The 26,753-nt window shown below is 43.5% G+C and overlaps 2 protein-coding genes across 6 annotated transcripts in view; one reads left to right on the top strand and one right to left on the bottom strand.

Annotated features, from left to right (window-relative positions):
- Positions 1 to 91: 91 nt before the first annotated feature.
- On the bottom strand, positions 92 to 18,315 carry Thoc7 (THO complex subunit 7). Its single transcript, XM_057769238.1, has 8 exons — positions 18,155 to 18,315; positions 8,250 to 8,367; positions 7,255 to 7,382; positions 6,910 to 6,996; positions 3,475 to 3,532; positions 1,701 to 1,767; positions 1,486 to 1,555; positions 92 to 669 (listed from the first exon to the last, which is right to left on the bottom strand). The coding sequence occupies exons 1-8, from the start codon at positions 18,171 to 18,173 to the stop codon at positions 602 to 604; spliced, it is 615 nt and encodes a 204-aa protein (XP_057625221.1). The 5' UTR covers positions 18,174 to 18,315; the 3' UTR covers positions 92 to 601.
- A 141-nt stretch (positions 18,316 to 18,456) lies between these two features.
- Atxn7 (ataxin 7) overlaps positions 18,457 to 26,753 on the top strand; it is a 156,281-nt gene continuing 147,984 nt past the window's right edge. For all 5 annotated transcript variants that reach the window (XR_009057118.1, XM_057769233.1, XM_057769237.1 and 2 more), the window contains exon 1: positions 18,457 to 18,497. The gene's annotated coding sequence lies outside the window, so the exon portion shown is untranslated. The remainder of the gene's footprint in view (positions 18,498 to 26,753) is intronic.

Genomic DNA, 26,753 nt, shown 5'->3' with positions numbered 1-26,753 from the left:
CAGCCCCTTGCACAAGCATGGAAACATCCGTATCGTGTATGCATGCCCAAAAATAAGTATTGTAAGAAATGACTCCTAAAGAACTAAAGAGTGGAGAGGAAACATTTACTAAACACATTTCTCAAGCACTGACAGAGAGAGACATAGAAAAGCAATGCAGATGGACTGATTTCATACACCAGCAATTCCTAACAGAGTGGAAACCTTCCCTGCAATGAACACGTTCCACATGTAGTAGTGATCACGGCCCCTCACTTTCAAAAGTGCTTCCTCATGTGTATTCCAAACGTGATCTTCTCAGACTCCTCAGCTGACCTGCTACCAGTTACCCAGTTTTGAATAACAAAGATCCAGCTTGAGACATTTTGTTAAATGTTTTCAGATGTTGAATTTTACCTTTAAGGATAAAAATGCATTTAAAAAACACACATACACCAAATACATTGCCTTTTTGTGAAGAAATATGAGTGAGACATGAATTAATATTTAAAAGCAAAGCATTTCATTGCCAAAGTTGAAGCATCTCAAAAGCACAATAAACCAAACCCAGTAAGCCCATGCAGCTTTCCACTGTCCCTGTGACTGGGGACAGTCAGCCCATCTACGGCTTAGAGTCTGTCTCCATGGTACTTTCTTGAACTTCGTCCACCTCTGACAGCTTGTCGTCATCTGCAAGTAAGAAGACAGAACTTTATTCAACGTCACCTGCATTTTATGGCCAGAACATGCATGAAAAGTTTTATTTTGTATTAACAAATACATTTAAAACAAGACGGCAAAATGGCAAGTTATGGCTGCAATGGCTCAACAAGTAAAGGCACATCTTGTTGTGCCTAACGATTTAGGCTGGATCCCCGCACGGGGAAAGAGAACTAACTGACTTCTACACACTGTCCTCTGGCCTCCACACCCATGCCATAGCAATGTATGCAACCCTCTCTCCCAAACACACACACACAAATGTGATACATTTAAAAATTCTGATTCAGTTATGATTACTCATTACTAAGAGCATAAAATTTGTGTGATAGATTTCATTAAAAACAAACAAACTGATACCTAGGTCTCAGCCTGATTTTTTTTTTTTTTAAGACCATCATCAGGGAACACAGACAATTCCAGTTGTTTATAGTCACAAGAAAAATCAAGTCTTCAAAATCTTGGAGCACCCCACTTGCTAGGCATGTAGGCAGCCTAACATACTGATGACTTATAGTACCTTGCCCGTGTCCCGAATCCTCAGGAAACACTCCCCATCACCCTTGAAATGTTCTCGCTACTAGCCATGTGTGCAAAGCACGGATTACATCACTGCTCTCCTGCACGCATACAGAAAGTTGAACAAATGAGTGTTTTCTACTGCCATCCAGTTAAACCACTAGATCCTGGATGCAGACTCTCTAGCCAAAGTATTCTTCTAAAAGACACAGCCTAATCATTTAAAATCTTCATAAGCAGTAATTTTGAAATGGTTTTTTTACTTACTCTCCAATGTTTGTTGAAGCTCGTGGATGGTACTAAGAAGAACATGAAATTGTTTCCGTCTCAATTCCAGCTGTGTTAAGAAGAAACAACTTATATATAAGTTGGTCTACACTCTCTCTCTCTCTCTCTCACACACCACACACACACACACACACGCACACGCATGCACACGTGTACATGCATACACATAGAGGCTTATGGATATATTCAAATACCTTATCTTCAACACTTTCTTTAATATGTGAGAGATGCTCCAGTTCTTTGCCCAGAGCCTCTAGCTCCCTGTGGGGAAACAACAAAACAAACAATGTCATATTTTGTTACTTAAGAGAATTTATAATTATTTTGGTCACTAAATAATATTCTGAAAATAAAAGGGTCTTGAGAGAAGGGAGAGATAACTTGGCAGTTAAGAGCACCTGCTTCCTTTCCAGAGGACCCAGGTTCTATTCCCAGTACCATATGGTGGCTCACAACTGTCTGTGACTCCAGTCACAGGCATCTGACACACTCTTCTGGCCACCATGGACACTAAGCATACAAGTGGTTCACAGACATGTATGCAAAGCATCCACAACACATAAAGGAAAAGGAAAGAATAAGGAATCTAACACTCCTGTGGTAAGATATTTGAAACTGAGGATGATTTCTGATCTCTTAAATTGTACTGATTTATTACAACTAGACTTTTAGATACAAATTTTAAAATGACAAGAAAATGTCATGTAGACTAAAATCCATGAACAGATATATTTTGCACACCAACTTCAGTTTTTCTTTTGGTAAAGAAAGAAAAACTCTGCCAGTTAACTAAAATGCTCTCTGAACCTGACTCCCAATTTCCTATCTCACACCTATTTCTTCCCCTCTACTTCCTACTCAGATAATCTGTGTATTATTCTAATTCTTTTAGATGCATCATTTATATCTCTGAATAATTAACAGTATTAGTACATAACATTTGAGAGAGTTTCTTTTCATAAACGAGATGTATATATTTCATAGTCTGAAATTTATTGTCTTTTTTACTGTTTCTATCTTGAGCTGTTACAAAATATGTATCTAGTATAGTCTGCATTGGTACACATATTTGTTTCCTCTTAGGCATATTACATGAATTTATTCTGGATCTCTAGGTAGTACCATTGGAGAGAGGAGATAATCTAGTCAAGCAGCGCAAGATTCTGTAATACTGAAATATGACCGCCCCTTCCTTTTGATGTACACTATGTGCTTATCTGAAAATGAAATACACAATAGATCTTCCACAATTCTGTGTTGGAGCTCACAAGGCTAGACAGTGGACGTACAGCTGACACACCAACAGGCAGATCCATAGGAAGTGTAAACATAAATGTCCACATGGAATAACCCACTTTGCAGAGCTACGGGAACACTTGTCTTTTGGAAAAGTCACTGTCATATCTGTGGAAACCTTATGAGGCCTCCATTCTCCCTTCAGAATGGGATTCATTCCCAAAACACCTCAGCAGTGTAACTTCTCCTACAGGGGCAACAGAATGACCTTTCCATTCCCCACAGCAGGAGGCCTTAGAGACATACTATTCACTCTTTGTTCTAGCAGTCAAATTTACAGAGCCAGTCCCACAAAATTACCTGCTCACAGACCACATAGAAATTTCTACAGAAGACAGGTATTGAGCAGGAAGACAGCATGCCCCACCTTTGCTAACAAACAAATCTGGGCGTCCCCAAAGCTGGTTATCACAAAAGAGATTAGATGAGGGGAATGGGTGAATTCAGGACTCAGGGACGTTTAGTAACTTTATCTGTGGTTTGGGATGTCAGATACTTCCCCTTGGAAGCTGGCTCCTTCCTGGGTCATGTCACCTGTTCCAGAGTAGTATTGCTTTGTCAGGTTCTACCTGTCCTTTTTGTGATTTTGATATGCATATTATCATTGTCTTTGCCTAAGGAATTTTCCAGCTATCTGTAGAAAGGCAGCTCCCTGTAATGCTCTAAACTTACTTCAGTGTCTCATGCCTGTCGGGATGATGCTGGATCACTTTTGCCAAAGCGTCATATTCTAAAAGACATGAAAATATTTGACAAGTTAAGGAGCTTTTTGAACCTGGATTATCAGAACTTCACTTTCCTAAATTAATAAAGAAATGACAATAATGAGCCCGGCATGGCGCACGCCTTTAACCCCAGCACTTAGAAGGCAGAGGCAAGTGGACCTTGGGGAGTGTGAGGCCAGCCTGGTCTACAACTCAAGTTCCAGGAGTCAGGGCTGTAATACTGAGAATGCTGTCTCAACCCCAAAAAAGGTAAGCTATGGGAAGCAAGTCATAAGTAGTATCCCCCAAGGCCTCTGCATCAGCTCCTGCCTCCAGATTTCTGCCCTGTTTCTGTTCCTGTCCTGACTTCTTTCAGAGAATGGATTAAAATGTGGAAGGATGTTTAAGAATTATCATGAGCACAAGCAAAAACTGGAAGTGATGATTACAAACATTAATACAATTCCTTTGGAGATGAAGAAGATGAAGGAAATCTCCCATATCCTGCTGTGTGACCTTGATCTCCATTTTGGTCAGCCCCAAAAGACTGAGGACCAAGGAAGCAAAAACAAGCCATAGAAGCCTGAGATACCAGATGTAGCCTTGCTTTTATTAGATTATCTGACTGAATTTACTGGGAATAGTATTTTTATGTGTGTTACTTTTCTTTATGCTGCATTTGAATAACAGTGAAGCTGTGATTCTTTGCCTGTCTAAAACACCTGATAGTCCTAATAAAGAGATTAATGGCCAATAGCAGGGCAGAAGCAAGGAGAGGCGGGGCTAGCACACAGACTATAAAGAGAGAACAAGGAGTAAGAGAAAGAAAAGCCAGACACAAGGAGAGGAGGACATCAGGGGCAGCTACCCACGCATCCAGCCAGTCACAGAGCAATTATGAAAGAAAGGTATACAGAAATAGAGAAAGATATAAGCCCAGAGGCAAAAGGTAGTCAGGATAATTCAAGTTAAGAAAAGCTGGCAAGAACAAGCCAATCTAAGGCCAGGCACTCATAACTAAGAATAAATCTCTGAGTGTGATTTATCTGGGAGCTGGGTGGTGGGCCCCCAAAAAGCCAAAAGAGTAAAACATCACACAGCATAAACTTTTCGTATTAGTTTTCAATTGCTGGCTTGGTTGACTTAAAAATCTGGAAGAACTAAGTTTATTAGTATAATTTAAAACAAGATAAAATTACAAATAAGCATATCATCTAGTGGACAGCACTTTCTCCTCATTTAAATGTAAACATTTTGCCTCTGCCTCCCAAGTGGTGGGTGTGCGCCTCCGTGTCCCGCTGAGGATGAAGCTCTTACCCAATGCCCTCCGCCCACCTTGTTTTCTCTTTTCCCTTCCCAAGAGCAATTTCGTAATTTCTTGTTAAGTCATTTATATCATTATAACTATGTAAATATTATTCCCTGCTGAGCCAATTCAATCCCTGCTTGAATTTAAATAAATAAATAAATAAATAAATGTAAACATTTCAGAATCTGAAGTGATTTCAAACTCATGTCATTATTTCTGCTCCACAGAAATTGCCACATTAAGTCATGTAACTTCTGCTAACTTTTCTTATGAAATGACAAATTAATTTTAAAACTTAACAAAATACTGCACAAACATTTAAAATCACTTAGAATTGATATTATTGATACTGATATTGATTATTATTATTATTGTAAGCTGGTATATTTGCTATAAATTAGCCACTGAAACTTCACACATCCTGTAACTAGATGCAAAGCCACTTCTTAAAAGGGAGAATAAAAAGTCAGGCAGTGGTAGCACTCACCTTTAGTCCTAACATTCAGGAGGCAGAGGCAGGAGTTTGAGGCCAACCGGGCCTACAAAGCGAGTTTCAGGATAGTCGGAGCTACACAAAGAACCCTGTCTCAGGAAAAAAAAGGCGCCGGGGGGGGGGGGGGGGGGGAGTGGTGATGGTGGTAAAATATTGAATTGATTGGGGTAGTGGTGATGGTGGTAAAATATTGAATTGATTGGGGTAGTGGTGATGGTGCTAAAATACTGAATTGATTGAGGGAGGGGTAGTGATGGTAAAATATTGAATTGATTGGGGTAGTGGTGATGGTGCTAAAACACTGAATTGATTGGGGTAGTGGTGATGGTGGTAAAATACTGAATTGATTAGCTCACTAAAGCATGCAACACATTGTTTCAGGAACCTGCAGAGTAAGTCAGTGAGGCTGATTTAAATAATCTTTTACATTATAAAAAATATATTTTTCAGTATAAAACAAAACAGAAGTGAAGCCACAGAACCTCACCATCATCAAATAACAACATTTTCTATTTTCATTTAGTTTCCCACAATACTGTCAGTTATGGCTATCATTTACTTAAATGACTTAGAGCTAAGTTTCCATGAGACCCAGACTTACCGAGAATTTGTAACCCTCTTGCCTTAGCCAAGTGATGGGATTTCAAGTATGTACCACCATGCATTTTAAACATTGCTCTTTATTTTTACTTCTTCCAATTTACGTGACAGGAGGAGCAATGTTCCGCCATTTAAAATGATTTTTGAGGCTGGAGCGATGGCTGAGCAGTTAAGAGCATATACTGCTGTTTCACAGATCCCAAATTCAGTTCCTAGCACTCCTGTGCAGCTCACAACTGCCTCAACTCCAGGATAAGACGGGCACTTCTGCCCTCCATAGGCACCACATTCACACATACATAGACATACATACAAAATTAAAATGATTTTCAAGTATCTTAGGAACTTTATGGAGGCGATGCTAACTTTAAAAGAACAGAGACTGGAATAAAATTAAACTATAGCCTTTCTTCAGAAATAAGGAAATGTGTATCACTGTACTTTAGTGCCTGTGTGGTAGCACTGTGGTATGGCCAGAGGCTCATGTCTCTCCTCTACCACAGGACACAGGATTTTGGGGCTCAAACTCAGCTGCCATGCTTGGCGGCAAGTGCTTTGCACACTGGGCCAACCTGCTGTCCTCTAAACCTTAACTTTCCTGTTAGGGACTTGTGTGGATATGTTTGCTTGCTTTGTGCTTAACAAAATGTTTAAATTCTTTTCCATTTAAAAAGTAGCTTCATTAAACCACCAGATAAACACCTCTGTCTGTCGTATAGCTCACCTTCACAGACAAACTGCAACACCGCTTAGGAAAAAGGATCTAAAGATAGAAAAAATGTCTGAGAAATATTTGGGTAACCAATAAAATTCAGCAAAATAAAAATCTTTTTCACTATACCTTGCCTTCTCCATTTTAAGTAACAGTTTTAAGAATTAATTATAATTATTTTTTTATAAACTGATTCACATTGTAGATTTTACCTTTCAATATTAAAAACTTCATGGAAGTAGTAGTTGGGAATAAAATATCCAAACGAAGTCCTTCAAATCATTCTTACCTTGTCGATTTTTTCGTATTCGTTTTGCTTGAAGAATTTGCTTTTTACACTCAGCAATCTTCTCATGTGCTCCCGCAATACTACATTCTACACAAAAGGGAGTTTTAAGAAGGTAATTATAATTACATGCATAATCTGTACTTTTTAACAGAAGCTCCACTGATCAAACAAGACGCTGACATTCACAACACGTCATGCTCCATCTTAGTACATGACACCGTGGCTGCTGACATTTACCAGACCCTTTATTACCCTGCAATTACCGACAGCTTTACTACAGGCAAATATTACCAGAACAGCTTTTTTCTCAAACCACAAAAAATTATACCAAGAAACAGTACTTACCTATTTCTTTGTATATTTTTTCATAATTTTCCATTTCTCTGAGATTCATATCATATACCAGCAAAGTTTTGCCCATTGAAAATTCACATTGAGACAGAGTGCTCAGCATACGTTGGTACTGGCTATATCTAATGAAAAAGAGAAAGAGAATTTAAAAAAATTGTAAACTAAATAAAACCGTGTTCAGGCAATTATTTGTTTTACTTAAAGTAGCTTAGAACACCCGCCTTTATTACTTTCTTGGATAGATAAGGTGTACTTGAACTTACAGGCTGCTCTGGTTACAAAGGCAAGGTGAGGCTACCATTCTCAGCACTATAGGCTCAGTTCAAGGCATCCGTTTGAATTATTTTAATCACTCTCAACAATATTTTGATTAAGAGTTGTTTTTTTTTTTTTCAGAGCCGGGTGGTTATGATGCACGCCTTTAATCCCAGCACTTGGGAGGCAGAGGCAGGCAGACCTCTGTGAGTTCGAGGCTAGCCTGGTCTATAAGAGCTAGTTCCAGGTCAGGCTCCAAAAGCTACAGAGAAACCCTGTCTTGAAAAACCAAAATAAATAAACACAGACACACACACACAAACACAAATAAAGTTTTCTTCAGAATTCTATTCTTACAACTTTCCTACTCTATACAATACAATCACTTGAGCAGAAAATCCAGAAAAAAACTTGAAAAAATTAGTGTGTAATCATTTTGTAGCAACTTATATATTAACTTAGTAACAAGAGAAATCTTCATTTAGAGATATTAAGCAAATACTGATTTGATGTTAAAGGTAATCAAACTATTGAGTCTGAATTTAATTTTTGTTTCGCCTTTTACTCCTGCACTTTCTGCATGTTATACAGACACAAAGGAGGCTGGGAAAGAGAATAGTCAGTCAGGAAGTGGTTGCACTGAATAGGGAAGGTGAAGAGAACTATATAACATGGCCTAGAGAATGAATGCTCCACCAGGACGTTGGTATAGAAACGGCTGAGGAAGTAAGTACCCCTCCTCTTGGGATCCAGAGTTGCACCACTTGACAAAGCTCTTCACGAGGAGATTAATTCTCCGATCATCCCCAGCACCATCTCCATCAATCAGAAGACGCTTCCGTATGACCTCGTCTAGAGGAAAAAGGGTGAGAATTGAAATGAACATTTGGTTTTGGGTAATTCTCAAGACAACCAGTATTACTACTCATTTGCTCATCCAAAAGAAAATGACTTAAGTGTAAGTATATTTAATGCCACTGGCTGAGCTGCCACTTAAAAGCAAGAAAGTAAAACTGGTAAATTTAATTTCCATCTTGTCACAATTTCCCCTCAAAGAAAAATGATTATCTATGGTATGTTGGGATGAGGGCCCAGGTGAGACTCTGCCCTCAGAACTGGCATTCCATGGGTTGTGAGAGGAAATTTGCAGGTCTAACAGAAAGGCTAAGCCAATAATTGTTAAGAGAACCACTTTTGAAAAAAATCTGCCCAAACCAATGGAAGCCAGGACTGCACAGATCTATCCAGGACTGCACACACATCTATCCAGGACTGCACACACATCTATCCAGGACTGCACACATCTATCCAGGACTGCACACACATCTATCCAGGACTGCACACACATCTATCCAGGACTGCACACACATCTATCCAGGACTGCACACAGTCTATCCAGGACTGCACACATCTATCCAGGACTGCACACACATCTATCCAGGACTGCACACACATCTATCCAGGACTGCACACACATCTATCCAGGACTGCACACATCTATCCAGGACTGCACACACATCTATCCAGGACTGCACACACATCTATCCAGGACTGCACACACATCTATCCAGGACTGCACACAGTCTATCCAGGACTGCACACATCTATCCAGGACTGCACACACATCTATCCAGGACTGCACACACATCTATCCAGGACTGCACACAGTCTATCCAGGACTGCACACACATCTAATCAGGACTACACACAGTCTATCCAGGACTGCACACACATCTATCCAGGACTGCACACAGTCTATCCAGGACTGCACACACATCTATCCACGACTGCACACAGTCTATCCAGGACTGCACACACATCTAATCAGGACTACACACAGTCTATCCAGGACTGCACACACATCTATCCACGACTGCACACAGTCTATCCAGGACTGCACACACATCTATCCAGGACTGCACACAGTCTATCCAGGACTGCACACAGTCTATCCAGGACTGCACACATCTAATCAGGACTACACACATCTATCCAGGACTGCACACATCTATCCAGGACTGCATACATCTATCCCCAGGACTGCACACACATCTATCCAGGACTGCACACACATCTATCCAGGACTGCACACACATCTATCCAGGACTGCACACACATCTATCCAGGACTGCACACACATCTATCCAGGACTGCACACAGTCTATCCAGGACTGCACACATCTAATCAGGACTACACACATCTATCCAGGACTGCACACAGTCTATCCAGGACTGCACACATCTAATCAGGACTACACACAGTCTATCCAGGACGTATGTCTAGCTAGGTGAGAGGAACTGACAGGAGGACAGGGAAAGGAAGGATCCTCGCATGCAGTATCAACTCATTCAGACATGGCAGGTCAGAGAAAAGAGTGCAGCTTCATGAAGTAATATAACGTAGTTGTTACACGCTCTAAAGCAACTCTCATTTTTGTTGCTGCTGTCTGACCAGTACAGGCTGCTCTGGAAATCACTGTGCAGCCTCTGCTTTCCACGACAGGTATGAGCCACTATATTGTTGGGCAGTTCTGAGCTAGAGTTCTTACTGGGACCAAATAGTGCTGGGCCATAATCAGAAAGACAAAAGGAAACGGGAAAAATCCATTTCCATCTAGCAGATCATAATGTGCACCACACTGTTGCCAAGACATTCAGAAACTGTACTCACACACTGTTAAACATGCAGGGACAGATATAATCAACAATGCTTGAAATGGACGCAGCTTTTTGTCCCCGCAAGCATAGAATTTTTCTCTTTTCCTGTTGGGTTCTGAGATAGGATCTCTCTCTGCAGCTATGCAGCTTGTTCTGATACTCTGTGGCAAAGGCTGGAGTAACAGGTACGCATGGCATGCGCAGCAGTATTGTCTGTAGTGAAAGACTACACTGCAGACCCCACACAACCTCTTTAGATGATTAAAGTAACTTCTGAGACGTGGAACATGCTGCTGTCCAGTGTGTAAGAAAATGTAAAGAAGTGTGTGCACAGATGCAGAAAATATCTCTGGAGGGGTTCACGGGTAATGGACAGTAATAGTGATTGTTTCTGATAAGGGGACTATAAAGATGCAAATGATTTTCTTCGATACCATTATATAATTTTTGTTTGTTTTCTGGGCTTTCATTTTCTTTTTAACTAATTGAATAATAATATTTTGAATAAACATTTAAAGTATGAATAATTTCTGGAGAGACAACATGAATCAACAGCAAAGTCTCTGACAACAGCGCTTGTGTGTAGGCACAGGTGTTTGTAAGGACAGGTGAGAGAGATGGGCCTAGGTCAGGACAGCCTTAGACAGACACTTTTAACTTTTGAAAGGTTGTGCAAGCTACAGATTCGTCCGATCATTTAACTTTATGTTTCAAAAACACTAATTTTTTAAGCTTTAATCACCGAACAATGTTACTTCAGGAGACCCAGATAAATAAAACTTAGTCCTTTAAAAGATTAAAATCACCAGGTGGTGGTGGCACAGGCTTTTAATTCTAGCACTCAGGAAGCAGAGGCAGGCGGGATTTCTGAGAGTTCAAGGCCAGCCTGGTCTACAGAGAGAATTTCAGAACAGCCAGGCTGTTTGTTACACAGGGAAACAAAACAAAACAAACACACACATACACTTTTGAGACAAGGTCTCACTTTGCACTCCTGGCTGTTCTGAAACTTGTTGTGTAGACCTTGCTGGCCTCAAACACCCCGCACATGAGATTGCAGCCTGCTTCTGTCAAGTGCTGTGAGTAAAGGCAGCCTTGGGGCTGGAGAGCTCCGTGGTTAAGAATGAGCATTGCTCTTCCAGAGGACCAGTGCAGAGTTCTCAGCACTCATGCCTGACAGTTTACAACCTGCCTGTCATCCCAGCTCCACGGCTCTATGCTTCCAGACCTCTCCAGCACCTGCACTCACGTACGCACTCACACAGGGGCTCACGCACACACACGAAGAATTAAGAAGAGAAATATGAAGGTGTGTGCTAACATGCACAACTTTGACTGTCTAAATGGGACAGAAGGAGCATCCATTCTGCTCAGCATCAGGAAGTAATGGTGCTGCTCAGGTGCTCTGTTCCTCTCTCCTTTCCTCCCAAGCACTGCCCTTCTTCCTGGATGCCTGGAATGTCAGACACAAATGCAGTAGGAGACAGAGAGGAGCCACCACCACAACTACTATCTTAAGACTAGTAACTAAAAATACTGTGATAGTTCTGGGTGAACACTTTAAGATCTATGCATCTTCACATATGAACGCAGTACTCCAATTTGGGAAATGTTGAGAAGCCAATACACCAAATCAACAGCCCCAGCCAACTTGACTTTCCTCTGCAGCCCAGATATGTAGGTCAGCCTAGCCTGGAACTCACAACAATCCTTCTGTGTCAGTCTCTTAATTGCTGTTACAGGTGTGAGTGAGGTACCATGACAGACTTCAAGATCTTTTCTTTTTTGGAGACAGAGTCTTGCTATATAGTATTGGATGTCCCGGAACTCACGGAGCTCACTCAACCTCTGCCTCTGAGTGTTGGAATTAAAAGGCATGATGCCATGCCCAGCTTGACTTCAGTATTTTAAAATTGGGTTTGTGATGCCTCAAAGGCCTTCTAAAGACCACTGCCTTTATTAAACACTAACAAAGACTAGCGGCCATTATTTTCATTATCATAGCAACAAGTACTTATACAAAAGGTGTGAGCAAAATTTATGCACAAAAGTCATAAAAGTAAATTCTGAGGCTAGGAAGCCTCTCAATCTCAAAGCAGAAATAGCATCTGCATCAGCACACACACTGAGGCAGTGGTGGTAGTTAGAAGAGAACATATTACAGATGCGCTGGGGACAATCAGATCAGGTGGGATTTGAGTGGCTCTTTATCAACATTTCTCAAAATTTCTAACACAGGTTTCATTCAGCAGTATCAGATATAGCTGAATTAAGCAATGACACCATTTATATACTATAACATTTTAATAATAAATAAAAAACACCTCAAATGTCTGTAAGTGGGTGAACAAGTTAAATTTTGATATAAGAACAGAATGAGATATTATCAATCTGGAAACAAAGGATGAGGAAATACTTTTTGATACAGAGATAAACTAAGATCCAAGACAAAGAATGTATAGTATGCTGTCATTCAAATAAAAATGGGAGGGAGAAGTATATTTACATATGCTTGCATTTGCATAGATACCCTGGGAAGACATAAAATAATAAATGAAAGGAGCTATCAAGAGAGGGCCCTCACTACAAAAACAAAACAAAACAAAACAAAAAGCCAGTCACTGGAGGACAAACTAGAAGGTGAAGAAATGTACAGTTTGACTTAGATACCAGAAGAGTACTCAAAATCTGGGAGTTATTCTGTTATAAAAGCAAAGAAGGCTAAAGTCTTCCCATTTCACGCCTCGCCAGCAGGTCGAGGCTGTGAGCTCTAGAGCTGGGGAAAGGGCACACCAGAACCTGAAGACCAGATGAGAAGGCCAAGGCGGCGATAGGAATGGTAGTTTACAGGCTGACTTCAGAGAGGGCTGTATCTGTTGGTACATGGGCAGGAGCGAGTGGAAGATGGCAACTGGGCAAACCCACAGGCAGGAAGACTAGTCAGGAAGTTGCCAAGCCACAGGCAGTTAGGAACTAAGTGGCCTAATGGAAGAGGAGAAGCCCAGGTTCCAGCAGGCAGGTTAGGATTGGGCAGGGGGCATGAGAGGGAAGTGGGAACTTGGCTGGCATTGCAGAGGCTCTTATCTGGGCAGTCTCAGACCCTCCGTGCACTTCAGCCCTATTACTCTCTAAGCACAGTTTTTCTAAGGACTGGACCAGAAACTGAAACTTGGAGACAAAGGTTTTGGTTGTGTACCCAAAGTTTGCTTTGTGTATGAGCACATGAGACCAGCTTGTAACTCTTATCGGGGGGGAAAAAAGAATAAAACTACCTAGTTTGTGGACTGTTGAGAATCACACTGAAAACAAAAGTGAAAGAAAATGTCAGTCGTAGGAAAACACCTCACACATTACTCTTTTAAATCTTTAAATTTTAACCCACAGCTTGCAATGCCCTAAAAGCGTTACATGAGTAAATGAAGATACTTAGCTAGACATACAACCATGTATTTATGTAAATATATACTATGTATTCAAAAACATTGCCCAGTTATGATTGTTTGCCTCTAACTTATAGCAAGGTCACAGCACTCCTTTCTTAAACGTTGCATGGACAGTTACTGCCTAAAAAACCAGACAAGAATTACTGCTGTAACATACACCTTGTAGAGACTACGCTAACAATGAGGAGAAAGGTACATTCCCAGGCTGAGACTAGCTTCCCTTCTCTTTATTCCTAACACATACGGCAGGAACATTTTTATTTTCAGCAACACCTCCTCATTTAGACTCTATACTGAACATACCTAAAATGTTTTCTTTTTTTCCCTTAAGACAGGGTTTCTCTGTGTGTTGTCCTGGCTGACAAAGCCACTCTGGTCGTTTTGCAGACCAGGCTGGCCTCAAACTCGAGAAATCTGCCTGCCTCCAGAGTGTTGGGACTAAGGAAAGGGGTGCACAACCACTCCAGGCTCCTAAAGTGCTTTTGATTTCCTAAATTACCATGATTGAAGCCTTCAAAAGTAATCTGGTTGCTGTGCTACTCCCAGCAGGCCTTGGGGCCATTCTATAAACACAAATAAGCAAAAACAGCTTAGAAACTACTTTATTGACACTAATTTGAGGAGACACTATGATCATATGTTTACATAGATTCCTATTAGATTTATCATTGCATCACACCACTCGTGCGTTGTTGAGATGAATTACATATGCCCATCTGCTGCACTCCTCATGGCAGAACTCCTGTCCCCACCCTTCGTGAACTTTAAAATCATTAGGTCAACAATAAGAATATATATAAACTGAGACAGAATAAATAAACAAGGGAGCTTGACTCCTTCCGTGTAAATGCAGCTCTCATCTGAGGTACTTATGTCCTGTTTAAACAAACGGCTCACGGTAAAAACAAAATTAAAAAATTTTAAGGCAGACATGCCTACAATCCCAGGATTTAGCAAGTGAAAGTGGGATTGCACAATTGCATAATTTAAGGATAAAACTTCAATTTTGCTTTAAAAACCTACCTTAGTTAAAGAGAAATTATTCAATATTTGAACTAGTCCACATGCAGAGGTGTGAACGGGATGAGTGTAATGTACTGGCCCTAGTCAACAAAAGCACTTAAAGTGACCACTGCCGTGACGGCAAAGGCTTCTACAATGTTCACTCCATTTGTCTCCGCTCACTGAGAGCTGAACCAGCTTAGCTAATGAATAGCCATTCACTTTCAAAGTGCTTACATGAATTACCACTCTGTATCCTTGAAATGACCCCATAAAGTCTATGCTATCATCGTCCATTTACAGATGACCAGTGTCATCTTTGCCTTCATTGGAAAAGATATACAATTACATTATTGAATAGTGCCATTATTCTGTCATACTGTTTATGAGCATGTTAAAATCATTTTAAATTTAATAAGTATATGTGCATGAGAGCTGTCAAGTCAAACTGCTCTATTAAGTGGGACATTTCCCCATTTTCTCACTTCCCATCTGTTACTCTAGACACCGACATATCTACTTAATGTTCTCTGTACTACAAAATGGGCTCTAACACAATTCAACACACTTTAAATTATCACCTACAGCACATAGGCTGTTAGAATAATTTAAATTACCAGTGACATATCTTAACCAGCTTTTAGTTGGCAAAACTTAGGAGTGGTTTTGTCAGAAATGAGCTGCCCCTTGCCTAAGTCACTAACTCCCCAGAACCTCCTCAACCCCCACTGGCTTTTCTGTATGTGAGCAAGCTGGGGATGCAGAGTGCTTGCATAGCATGCAAAGGAGTCTTGGTTCAATCCCTACTAGTGTATGCACATGCACACACAAAAGCACACACAGGCACATGCATGCACACAGACACACAGACACACGCACATAAATACAGATGTATACACACACACAGAGAGATAATGTTGTCTAGATCCCAGTATCACCCCTCTAATTTCCTTCTATACCTAGCACCTCATATTTGTTGATTGCTTCCTTAGTAATTACTTTAGTTCAATTCTCTTCCGCAAACAAGGTAGGGAGTGGCAATCAGTGCAGATACAGTTCTCCCTAGGGAGTGGTAGAGGTTAGTAAAGTCACATCTGTATTAATAAACATGTGTTGACTATTACCATGTGTTTGATTCAGCACAATGCCCTTTATTTTTAAAACAGCATTCCGAGGTAGATTTTATTATTATCTTAATTTACAGAGAACAAAACCGAGCCTCAAAGAAGCTAGGTAATCGCCACAAGGCCAGAAGTTGCAGTTTCAAAAGTGGGCTTCTTGTGGCCTCTAAGGGTTAGGGGTTAAAGCTGGCAAGTTTATAGCTCATCATTCCTTCCCTTCCCTCACCACTCCTTTGGAGCAAGGTACAAAATCATGCAAGTCAGAAACGTCTGACCAGTCCAGCAATTGGCATGACTTCTGCTCACTTACTGAAGTCCCTTGGTTGGAGGGCTGGCCCCATCACCTCTCACTAGTACCACTGCAGCAAGAGCTGCACTCAGACCACGCTGGCCAGGCAGAGACGCCTCAGCAGTTAAGAGCACAGCACAGGCTGTCCTTCCAGAGGTACTGGTTCAATTCCCAGCACCTATGTACCAGCTCAGAACCATGTACTACAGATAGATAGGACACTCTGGGGGACTCCAGACCCCAGACCCCCCCCCCCCCCACACACACACATGAGAGGCTTAGTTTTTAAGCTCAGGTTCTGGAATTTACTACTACTGCAACTCCGGACAAGTTACTTAATTTCTTTGAGTAGCAACTTCTATAAAACAGGGATAATTAGGACACTGGCGGACACCTGCTACAGCGCTATGTAAAGGTTAGTGAAGGGGGTGTTTTCAGCAACCCTTCCCATTTCCTCACATGCAGGGGCTGAGGATGTAGAGCAGGATAAGAAGTAAAACACTTTCCAAAATGAGTAAGATTGTGGCCCTGTTCTCAGCATTGCAAAGAAATACTTCAATTAATTACACAAAAGCAGATCTGACCGCATCGTACTTAAAGCTTGGACTGGTGTGATGGCAAGTACCTTTAGTCCCAGTACTCAGGAGGCAGAACTACGGGGGATCTCTGTGAATTCCAGGGCCAGCCTGATCTACAGAGGAAGTTCCAGGACAGCGAAGGCTACAAAGAAAGACTTTGTCTCAAAAAATCCAAACGAAACCAAACCAAATCAAAAAACTTTCCAATGGCTTTCCCTGACTATAAAAATCCATGGTGCTTAACTTTTTCTAAGTTCTAGCTAATTAATACCTGATGTACTCAATTTCTTTCAGCATTTTGGGATTTTTGTTTTGTTTTGTTTTTGTTTTTCGAGACAGGGTTTTTCTGTAGCTTCGGTGACTGTCCTGGAACTAGCTCTTGTAGACCACCAGGCTGGCCTGAAACTCACAAGAGATCCGCCTGCCTCTGCCTCTCGAGTGCTGGGATTAAAGGCGTGCGCCACCATCGCCCGGAGCATTTTGGGATTTGTACAAGTGGTTGTTCACTTGTAATTCCAGTCCTACTATACTTATTTATCCTTCAAAGGAAGAGGGGAAGGAAGTCTTTCAAGTTTTGTAAACGCCAGTAGAAACGGATCCACAACCACCTCAGTTCAATCCCCAGGACCCACAGGGTGGAAAGAAAGAAGTGATCTCTTCTTTCTCCTCTGACGGGGGTGGGGGGGGGGCGACGACACGGGACGGGGGACACCTTCCCTCCACCCCAATTATTTAACGGTTACACCCACAGCGAACTACAAACATCTAAGATGGAACGACTTTGCCTACAGCCTCTGGGTAGCAAACTGTGTTAAGTAAAGCGCTGCCCGGAAGGAAGGTAAACACCTTCTGATAAACGGCATTAGCCTCAAAAATGGGTTAAAATCCCTCTATTCCCCCACCTAGTCATCTCGACCAGTCCTCACATTTGGGCTTTTCTTCCCATGTCCTGGGCGTCAGTCCTCAGTTTCTCCACTGATATTCATAGCTACTGGCCCAGCCCCACAAGCCGTGGATGGGAAATCTTGCTACCAAGTGGGTACCAAAGCAAATTCTGGCTCCGGTGGCCAATTGCTAATGTCCACACCTCTCCCGAAACGGCCCCTTATTTCTGCTTCAGCCCACAGACACCAACCGTCCCCCATCCATCACCCCCAATCCAATCCATCCCCCCAATCCACCCAGGCCTGCAAAACCCCCTCCCTACTCTCCCTCCGCGAGCCGCCGCGGCGGCGCTTTTTATCTTGTAGGTCGCCCAGGTACACTTCCCGAGCGGCCCTCCAGACGCCCCTGTGCCTGCTGGAGCCTGTCCCCAACTCGGTGTCCTCGCTCCACCGCGCTCCGAGCTCCGGGGGACCCAGCGCACGATCCGTGGGCCCGACCCAGCCCGGCCTGCGAAGCCCCCTGAGCGGTGCAATGTATCTCCCGGGGCTCCCCGAGCTCCGCCGCCGCCCCGGGAGCCCCCCACCCCCATCCCCCCCCACCGACCCCAGACGGCCCGGAGTCCGGCACTGCCCCGCTTCCCCCGCGTCCCCGCGGCGGCCTCACCGTCAGTCACGGCTCCCATGGCGTGCGCGGCAGCGGCGGCGCGAGCTGAGGCGGCGGTTGGCGGCGGAGGTCAAACTCCCACAATGCAGCCGGGTAAACAGTCATGGAGGAGGAGACGGCGGCGCCCGCGGCCGCCCTCTCTGACTCCTGAGTCGCGCCGCCCCGCGCCGCGCCGCCGCCGCCGCGGGACCCGCGCTGTCCGCGCTCGCCGCTCTCCCCCGGGGGGCGCGGAGCGGCCGGCGGGTGAAGAGCGAGGCGGGCGGCGGCGGCTTGGCTCGCGCACCCCGCCGTCCCGCCCGGCCCGCGCCCACAGGCCGCCCTGGAGGCCGCGGCCAGCCGCCAGGTGAGCTCGGGGCTGCGCGTGCTCCGGGGTGGGGGTGGGGGATCTCCACGCCCGTCGCTCCGGGTAGTGACTGTCAATCCCTGGCCGCCGGGGGCCGCTCGCGCCGGTGGGGGAGATGGGCGCCCACGCGCGGCGCGGCGGGTCTCGAACCCGGGTCCCCGAGGCGGGCGCGGCAAGCCGTCCTCCGGTCCGTAACTCTGGCACTTGCCAGGGAAGTGGGGGAAAGAAACTTGGCGACCTCCGGGAGGACTTTGCGCAGGACCCGAAGCTTAGGTTCCTGTGGTCCTCGCCCCTCACCCAGTTCTTCCACAGTGCTGGAATCCAGATGGGGCGCCATCGTTTTCATCTTATCTTTGCCTTTAACCGAAAGCTTCTTAACGGGAAGTCGAAAGCAGCAAGTGTCGGAGGAGGTGGCGCTGCCATTAGAAACCTTGCTTGGGATCCCATATGTAAAAGCAAAGAGCCTTTATTTTAAACAAGTTTGCAAACTCGGTCTCTCTGCATGTCCAACGTACTGGAATATCCAGAGAGCCCCGAGCTCAATTAGAATATCCCAGCACTCGGGAGACAGAGGCAGGTGGATCTCTGTGAGTTCGAGGTCAGCCTGGTCTACAGACAGGCTCCAAAGCCCCAAAGAAACCTGTCTCGAAAAACAAAAAAACAAAAACAAAAAAGGGGGTTTTATAGTAGTAGAGGTGGGGATGAGGGGGTCTCTGAGGTTTAGGGCCCCTGATTGGCTGACATTTGTCTAGGGGTGTCCTGGTGAGGTGCACTGGCAGGTGTCTCTATCCACAGCTCTTGCAATGCCAGGCATTTCCTTTGAATGGTCTGCTCTTGGGTGGGGGTCCGGCCATCTTGGCCTGCCAGGGATTGTCTCAGGGTAAACTATTGAGACTCCAGACTCCATTTAAATTCATCGATGGCCAGAGTCCCAGGTGATAATGGTTGGAAGTAAAGAACTTCCTTTGGGTGACCTGCCTAGACTTAGATTTCATGGCTGGCCCCCACATAGAGTACACAATTCCTGGGCACGCGCTGCAGGTTCTACTGTCATCTCTCTGGGAAGATCACTAATTCAGCTTTGATGAGTGTCTCCTAAATGGAACCGTGTGAGCTGTGGGAGACAGCCCCTAGGGGTATGGCTGACTTGATCTCCAACAGGCTAGAGTTACACCCAGAAGCGTGTTCGACTTTGGAACCCAGGTTTTCGTGATCCCAAGTCCCTTGTGTCTTCCGATTCTGCATAAAGCAATTGTGTGGGGGTCAATTTGGTTGTTCAGATTTCTTTTCCGAAGTGGGGTACATGTATCTGCCCTGTGTTCTCTCAGTTCTTTAGCAGAAAAACTGGGATCATTCAATGTATGGTAGCAAAGTGGTTTTTAACCTCTATGCACAACTATGTATATTGTCAAATACGTTACTGACTTCTGTCGCAAAGGCAGAAGATACCTTGAATGAAGATGTTTTTGAGGCATAACTGACCTGTTCTAAAAGCTGAAGCTGTGGTCCCTGACTTTTTAAAAGAGTATTGCCATAAAGGCTGTTCATAACTTGGACTTTGGATCTGTTCGTTTCGTTGATGTGAAGGAAGGAGAATAGTAATCTTAAACTCGGTGAGGCGGTGGTGGCCATGCCTTTAATCCCATCTGGGCTGACAGATCCATGAGCTGAGGCCAATCTGGGTCTAAATAAGGAGTTTGGGGCCAGCCAGGGCTGGCTGCCAAGGCACCCCAACATTTTGGTGGGGCGATTTCTTGTTTGGAAGGAAACTGTCAAGTAGTAAAAGGTTGCTTTTAAAAAGGCATGTCTTGATCTTATCAGCACCTTGCTGACTTTGGAACGGTCTTTGGTGATGTCAAATAGTGGTTAACGTTTTCATCAGAACCTTGCTCTGCCCTCTATGATTTAAGCTTCCATGAGACAAGGTCAGGTTTTCACAGATGAGCCAATGGCCAAACACTTTTGAAAGTTTATTTGATCACTCACAGTTTTGTTAATCAGGGCTAGAAAGTTTTCAAGGCAATAAAACCATAAGTAACACTTGAAAGTAAACATTTCTGAACATTCTCTGCTCAGGTGATGGAAGGCTGAGTAGTAGGAAATATCTGAGCCTTTTGAAGGCACTGGAGTTTTCTTCAAACCATATAATTTAATTTATTATGGCATTGACAAGAATCTATAAGTTGAACATCTGAGGATTCCTTTTATTGTATGATATACATTGAAAGGACATCTTGCCGTGAAGTTTAGAAATGATCTTTTCATAGGCTAATGTTACAGTAGGCTGTACCCAAGCTCATGCTTCTTCTGTTTCTTTTATTTCCTTTTCTTCCTTGAAAGGGAAATCTTGACGGGCAGAAACAGAACTGGGAAGTAACATGCTTTAAGCTGCCAGACAGCTGACCTGAACTTGTAGGCTGTAGGTTCAGTAGTTTACGCCAAGCATTAGCCCCTTCTGTTCTGAGAATGGGTGGCGTTAGTTAAGGAACTTGGTGTATTTATTTAGCATTTGCCTTTTGAGAACATAAAGACTGGCGAGAAAGCCAGGGCTTTGGTCTGTGTCCTTGCTGTCTCAGGGTTTCTACTGCTGTGTTCAGCATCTCAGCATAGCCTGCCCAGCAGCAGTGCTACACTCCGTGAGCTAGGCCCTCCCACATCAGCCATCAGTCAAGAACATGCATCATAGTCTTGCCCGACTCGTGTAGGCTTTTCTCAGGTTCGCTTTCAACTCAAGAGTTATTTTGATCTGTAGACCTTCAGGGGTCAGCAAATAATTTTTTTTTTTTTTTTTAGATTTGTTCATTTTATTTTACCTGTGTTATGCCCAAATCCGTGGGTCCTCACAAAGGCCAACAAAGGAGACCGAGTCCCATATGTAAAAGCAAAGAGCCTTTATTTTAATCAAGTTTGTACACTCGGTCTCTCCGCATGTCCAATGTATTGGAATATCTGGAGAGCCCCAAGCTCAATTAGAAAAGGGTTTTATAATAGTAAAGGTGGGGGTGGGGGGGTTTCTGAGGTTTTAAGACCCCTGACATTTGTCTAGGATTTCCTGGTGAATGTATGTGCGCTGGCAGGTGTTTCTGTCTACAGGAATTTCCTTCAAATGGTCTGTTCTTGGGTGGGGATGGGGTAATCTCAGCTTGTGGTGTCTCCTGCAGCCTGGCATCATCTCAGGGTAAACAACTGAGACTCCAGCCTCCATTTAAATTCATCTATGGAGGCAGAGGCAGGCAGATCTCTGTGAGTTCGAGACCAGCCTGGTCTACAGAGCTAGTTCCAGGACAGGCTCCAAAGTCACAGAGAAACCCTGTCTCGAAAAACCAAAAAAAAAAATAAAAAAATAAAAAAAAAATAAATTCATCTATGGCTAGAGTCCCAGGTGATAATGGTTGGACGAAGTAAAAAACTTCCTTTGGGTGACCTGTCCAGACTTAGATTATCATGGCTGGCCCTCACAGCCTACATGCATGTTTTGTACACTACCACCATATGTGTGTTTGGTGACTGTGGAGGTCAATAGAGGCCATTGGATACCCTGGAACTGGAGTTACAGGTGTTTGGGGGAGACAGTGTGGGTGCTGGGAGTTGAATATGGGCCTCCTGGAAAGCAGCCGTTGCTTTTATCCACTGAGCCATTTCTCAAACCCTCCATCTGTGTCTTTTAAAATAACTTGGTTCATTTGGTTCTACGTACCTGTGCATGGGTGTTGGACCTATTTACTGAGCGTGAGTAGCCTCACAGGGCATTCATCTCTGTAGAAAATGGATCCTCTCAGCAGCTCCCAGTAGTTACCAGTAGTTCCTCACCTAGAGATGGGACTTCATAAACCTCTCCCGCATCCACCTTGGGTTTTTGGTGGGTTTCATCTTGTACATGTCCTCCCTGTGGCTCTCACAGTGTTTCTGCACACACCCTTCCTCGTTGTCCCCTCAGCATTGGGGTGGGGGAGTAGTGTAGATGTTCCATGCCGACGACAGAGCATCTGCACACCGACTGGTTGGAGGTCTCCGTAGTAATCACCATTTCCCGCAAAAGCATCTTCTCTGCTGAGTGTGGGGAGTTTCGCAGATCAGTGAGCGTGAAGCTAAGGATGCAAGGGACAGTTTTTTACTATGTTCGTTTAGCAGAATAGTAATGTTAGGTCTTCTTCTAGAGCCTTTCACCCAGAAGCCACATGTTTTTGTCCCAGTTATCAGTATCAGATATAGGGTCCATATTGTAGAGCAGGCTTTATATGCAATCAAAAATTGGTTGACTACACCCATAATGTTCATGCCATCTTCATACCTGTAGGTGTGTTTCGTCAGGCCAGTTGTGGATCTTTCATCAGTCCAGCTGGGCAGGACTGGTGATGTCTTTCCCCACCTCTAGTGCACATAACCCCTTTTGACACCCTGTAAACTGGTTGTAGCTGGCAAGTAGGGACGCAGCTTCCAGGCCATTACAATAGATTTTTCTATGCTCTGTGTGTCAGGTATGTGGTGTTTTCAGCAGTAGGGTCTTACTGTCAGCTTCCGCAGGATGACCAAGAGCCTATAATTTAGGGGGTTGAGTCTATAGGAACTCACGGACCAATATCTTAGAAAAAGGTAGCTCATTCCTGGCTCTGGGTTTTTTATTTGATACCCTGGGATATCTGAGGCTGTCGTCCCTTCCCACTCCTTGTGTATTGTTGGGTGACTCCTTTAAGGCCCTTTATGTGTATGTGTACTTTCTAGGAAGCCGCCACAAAGCTCTTTAGTGTTAGCTTCCCCTCTTCTACCCTGGCTTCCCAAGAGCCACCCCAATTAGTCTTTCCTTTTCCATTACTCCCCTTTTCCCCTTCATACCACCATTGTTCTGGCCCCCTTCCTGAGACCTTGCTCCTCTCACATCCCCTTACTCTCTCCTCCCTTCTGTGGCCTTCAGTTTAAACACATCTATCTAAAGATTCAAAGCTAGCATCTTCAAATGAGAGAGAACAAATATCTGGCATTTGTCCTTCCCTGTCTGGGTTACCTCAAAATAATCATTTCTAGCTTCATTTATACCTGTAAATTTCAAAAATTCATTTATCTTTACCATGAATAGAATTCCATTGTGCAAATATACTACATTTTCATTGCCCATTCCTCCACTGATGGACACTAGTCTATTTCTGCTCTTTGGCTAAGAGTGCAGCAGTGAGCATGCATGAGTTCTCTGGGATAGGGTATGAAGTCTGGGGGTGGTAGAGCTGGACCGCATGGTCAGTCTGCAGCTTTTTCAAGCACTGCCACACTGATTTCCACAGTGGCTGCACATTGCACTCCCATCCGGTAGTGTTACCCTTTCCCGACATCCATGGGAAACAATCATTTCTAAGACCAAAACGGAAAACCTAGATCCTTCAGCTTCCAGAAGGTGTCTTCAGTCTGACTGGGTGGTATCCAAGGTACAAAGGCACTTCCATTTTGTTCTAAAAGCTTAGCTTTGGCAGTTAGTTGGTAAGTCGTGTATACACACAAGGCACGACAGCCTGACGTGCTAGTTCTGGCTCACTGTGACTGACATCATAGCTAAGAGTTTGTGCTCGGTAAACTGCAATCAAATAAGCAGAGTTGCGCTTGACACCAGCCTTCAAACTAAACGGTTCCTTTAACTCTACTCATTTCTCTGTAGCAATTTTGCAATTTGCCTGGGAGATAATGATGCTGAGGAAGTGTATTTGTGCTTTGTTCGCCAGCAGAACCTGGTGGGAAAAACACAACTTCTGATTAAAAACAGTGAAGTTCAAGCTTGGTTTCTGCACTCTGTGTCTCCTTCCCTTTCGGTCTTCTCATTTCTCTCTGGATGTTGTCTACCCAATAGAGGTGTTCTGAGGGCTAGAGTTCTCTGCATAGAGTTCTGAGCCCATTGATTAACCCACAAGATTAGTTTATAAAACCATTAAAACATTTCTGAGTGAATCTGTATGATTATGGGATATGCTAATAATATGCATTATTTCCATACATCTTAGGTATTATCATGTAAAATGCTTTTTAAAAATCGAGTTTTTCAAACTGGAAGAGGTGTGAGTGAGTGATTCTCATGTTGTAGCCACTTACGGGAGATTGGAAACACTGTGTTCAGCAGAACAGCATTGGCGGCTGTTGTGCAGGAAGAGAACAAGGAACTGCTTTTTCTGTGAATGCGATGTTTTTAACATTTGTTTTTCATTTCTAGTTTAAATGAGAAAAAAAAAACTAAGCTAAGAAATGAAAACATGTTTTCTAGTTCATCATCCCTAAAAAGTATGTCATCACCTCCTCCATTTTGGTTAGAAGGTCCACCTATGACTTTAGTTGTCCAATGCGCCCCTCTCTACCACACTGTTGTAAATGGAATTCAGGATCTCACACATGCTAAGCCATTGCTGTGCCGCTGGGCTGCACTTCCAACTCTCTGTGTTCAGTGAAAGAGTCTGACTTGGGTGTCTGTCTTAGTTAGAGTCTCTATTGCTGTGAAGAGACACCAGAACCATGGCAACTCTTATAAAGAAAACATTTAAATGGGATGGCTGGCCCAATGTTTCAGAGGTTCAGTCCATTATCATCACGACGGGGAGCATAGTAGCATGCAGGCAGATTTGGTGCTGGAGCTGAAAGTCCTATATCTTGCAGGCCACAGGAAGTCAACTGACTCATTGGACGGTATCCTGAGCATAGGAAACCTCAAAGCTTGCCTCCACAGTGACACACTTCCTCCAAGAAGGCCACACCCACTCCAACAAAGCCGCACTCTTAATAGTGCCACTCCCCATGAGTACATTCAAGCTACCACAGTATCTATGCTGATTTTTCTTTATAGGAAAAACAAGTTCAATGCTGAAGGAATCAGGGGCATTATGAATTAAAAATATTGAGATGTTATGGATGACATATCTAAAATACCTTGGTGGTCCTGTCATGGTGGTACATGCCTTTAATCCTAACTCTAGGGGCAGAAGCAGAGGCAGGCAAATCTCTAGGCCAGCCAGGTCTACATAGTGAGTCACAGGACAGTCAGGGCTATATAGAGAGACCCTGTTTTATAACAAAACAAACAAAAGATTCCTTAGCTTTAAAAATAAATTGACGTCTGCTGTTTCTGTGGCTTTTGGCTATTCTCGTTCACATCACTGATTTTGGGTTGTGTAATAACTATCATTGTTGGCTTAAGCCTTGAGTTGGGATTTTACTCTCATTTCCCTAAACCCCTGGTTTGTTTTCTTTGGGCCAGAATGGACCAAAATTTTTAAATGGTTAAGATCGTTATTAAATAAGCTACCAGATGCAGAAGACCTTGCTCTTTCCAGGACTCTAAGTGTCCAGAAGGTAGTGGACACTTTGAAGAGAACTTAATTCTCATCTTTAGAAAAGATACCAGGTTCCCTTTCAAAGGATGTCTTTGATCATCCCTGTTCTATCTTGACATTCTGAACTATCCTCCTTTCTTTCAAAGATTTTTAAATTTTTTAAAAGTTCTTGTTTTGTGTGCAGGTGTGTGCATGTGCGCACATAACATGGTGAACGTGGTGTGCCTGCGGAGATGAGAGGACAGCTAGCAGAAACTGCTCGTTCTGGGGGTCAGACTAAGGGACGGCAGGCTGATGGCAGCAGGCACCTTTGGCATGTCTTTCCAGCCCCATCATCCCACTTTGAATTCAGGACGCCCTCCCACATCTTGTTTCTGTGTTTGGCACTCCAGCATCTCTCTGTGAGACTGGAAGGTTATGTCAAAATGCCGACTGTATTATTGACCAAACCAAGAAAACCTCACAGATTTTGAGTTGTAATTTGTTTACAAGTTAATTGGTTTCGTGGCCAAGAACAGCATCTCTGAAGGATCAGAAGGGGAATAATTTGAACCTTGTCATCTGTCTACTTTTCTCTGCTTACTCAGTCCCACCCTTATAGCGAGAAATGAAGGGATGTGGTTTTGTTACAGTAAATCTTTATTTATAGACACAAGCATTTGAATTTACAAGTCTTTTTATGCCATAAGGTAGTTATTTTCAAGTATTTAAAAATATAAAAGTCATTCATACTTTGCGCTGTGTGTAGACAGCGACAGGAGTTGCCTTGTGGACTGCCACTTGCATACTCCTAGATCTAGGCAGGTATGGATGGTAGTGTTACATACCGGTGATCCTCGCACTTGGGAGATGGAGACAGGAAGATCAAGGGCATCTTCAACTGCATAGTAAGCTGGAAGCTAGCCTGGGACACATGAGATCCTATCTCAGCCCCTTTCTCCCACTAACTAAAAAT

This window comes from Chionomys nivalis, chromosome 5 (assembly GCF_950005125.1).
Source record: "Chionomys nivalis chromosome 5, mChiNiv1.1, whole genome shotgun sequence".
Lineage (NCBI taxonomy): Eukaryota > Metazoa > Chordata > Mammalia > Rodentia > Cricetidae > Chionomys > Chionomys nivalis.
This window is presented reverse-complemented; position numbering and strand designations above follow the sequence as displayed.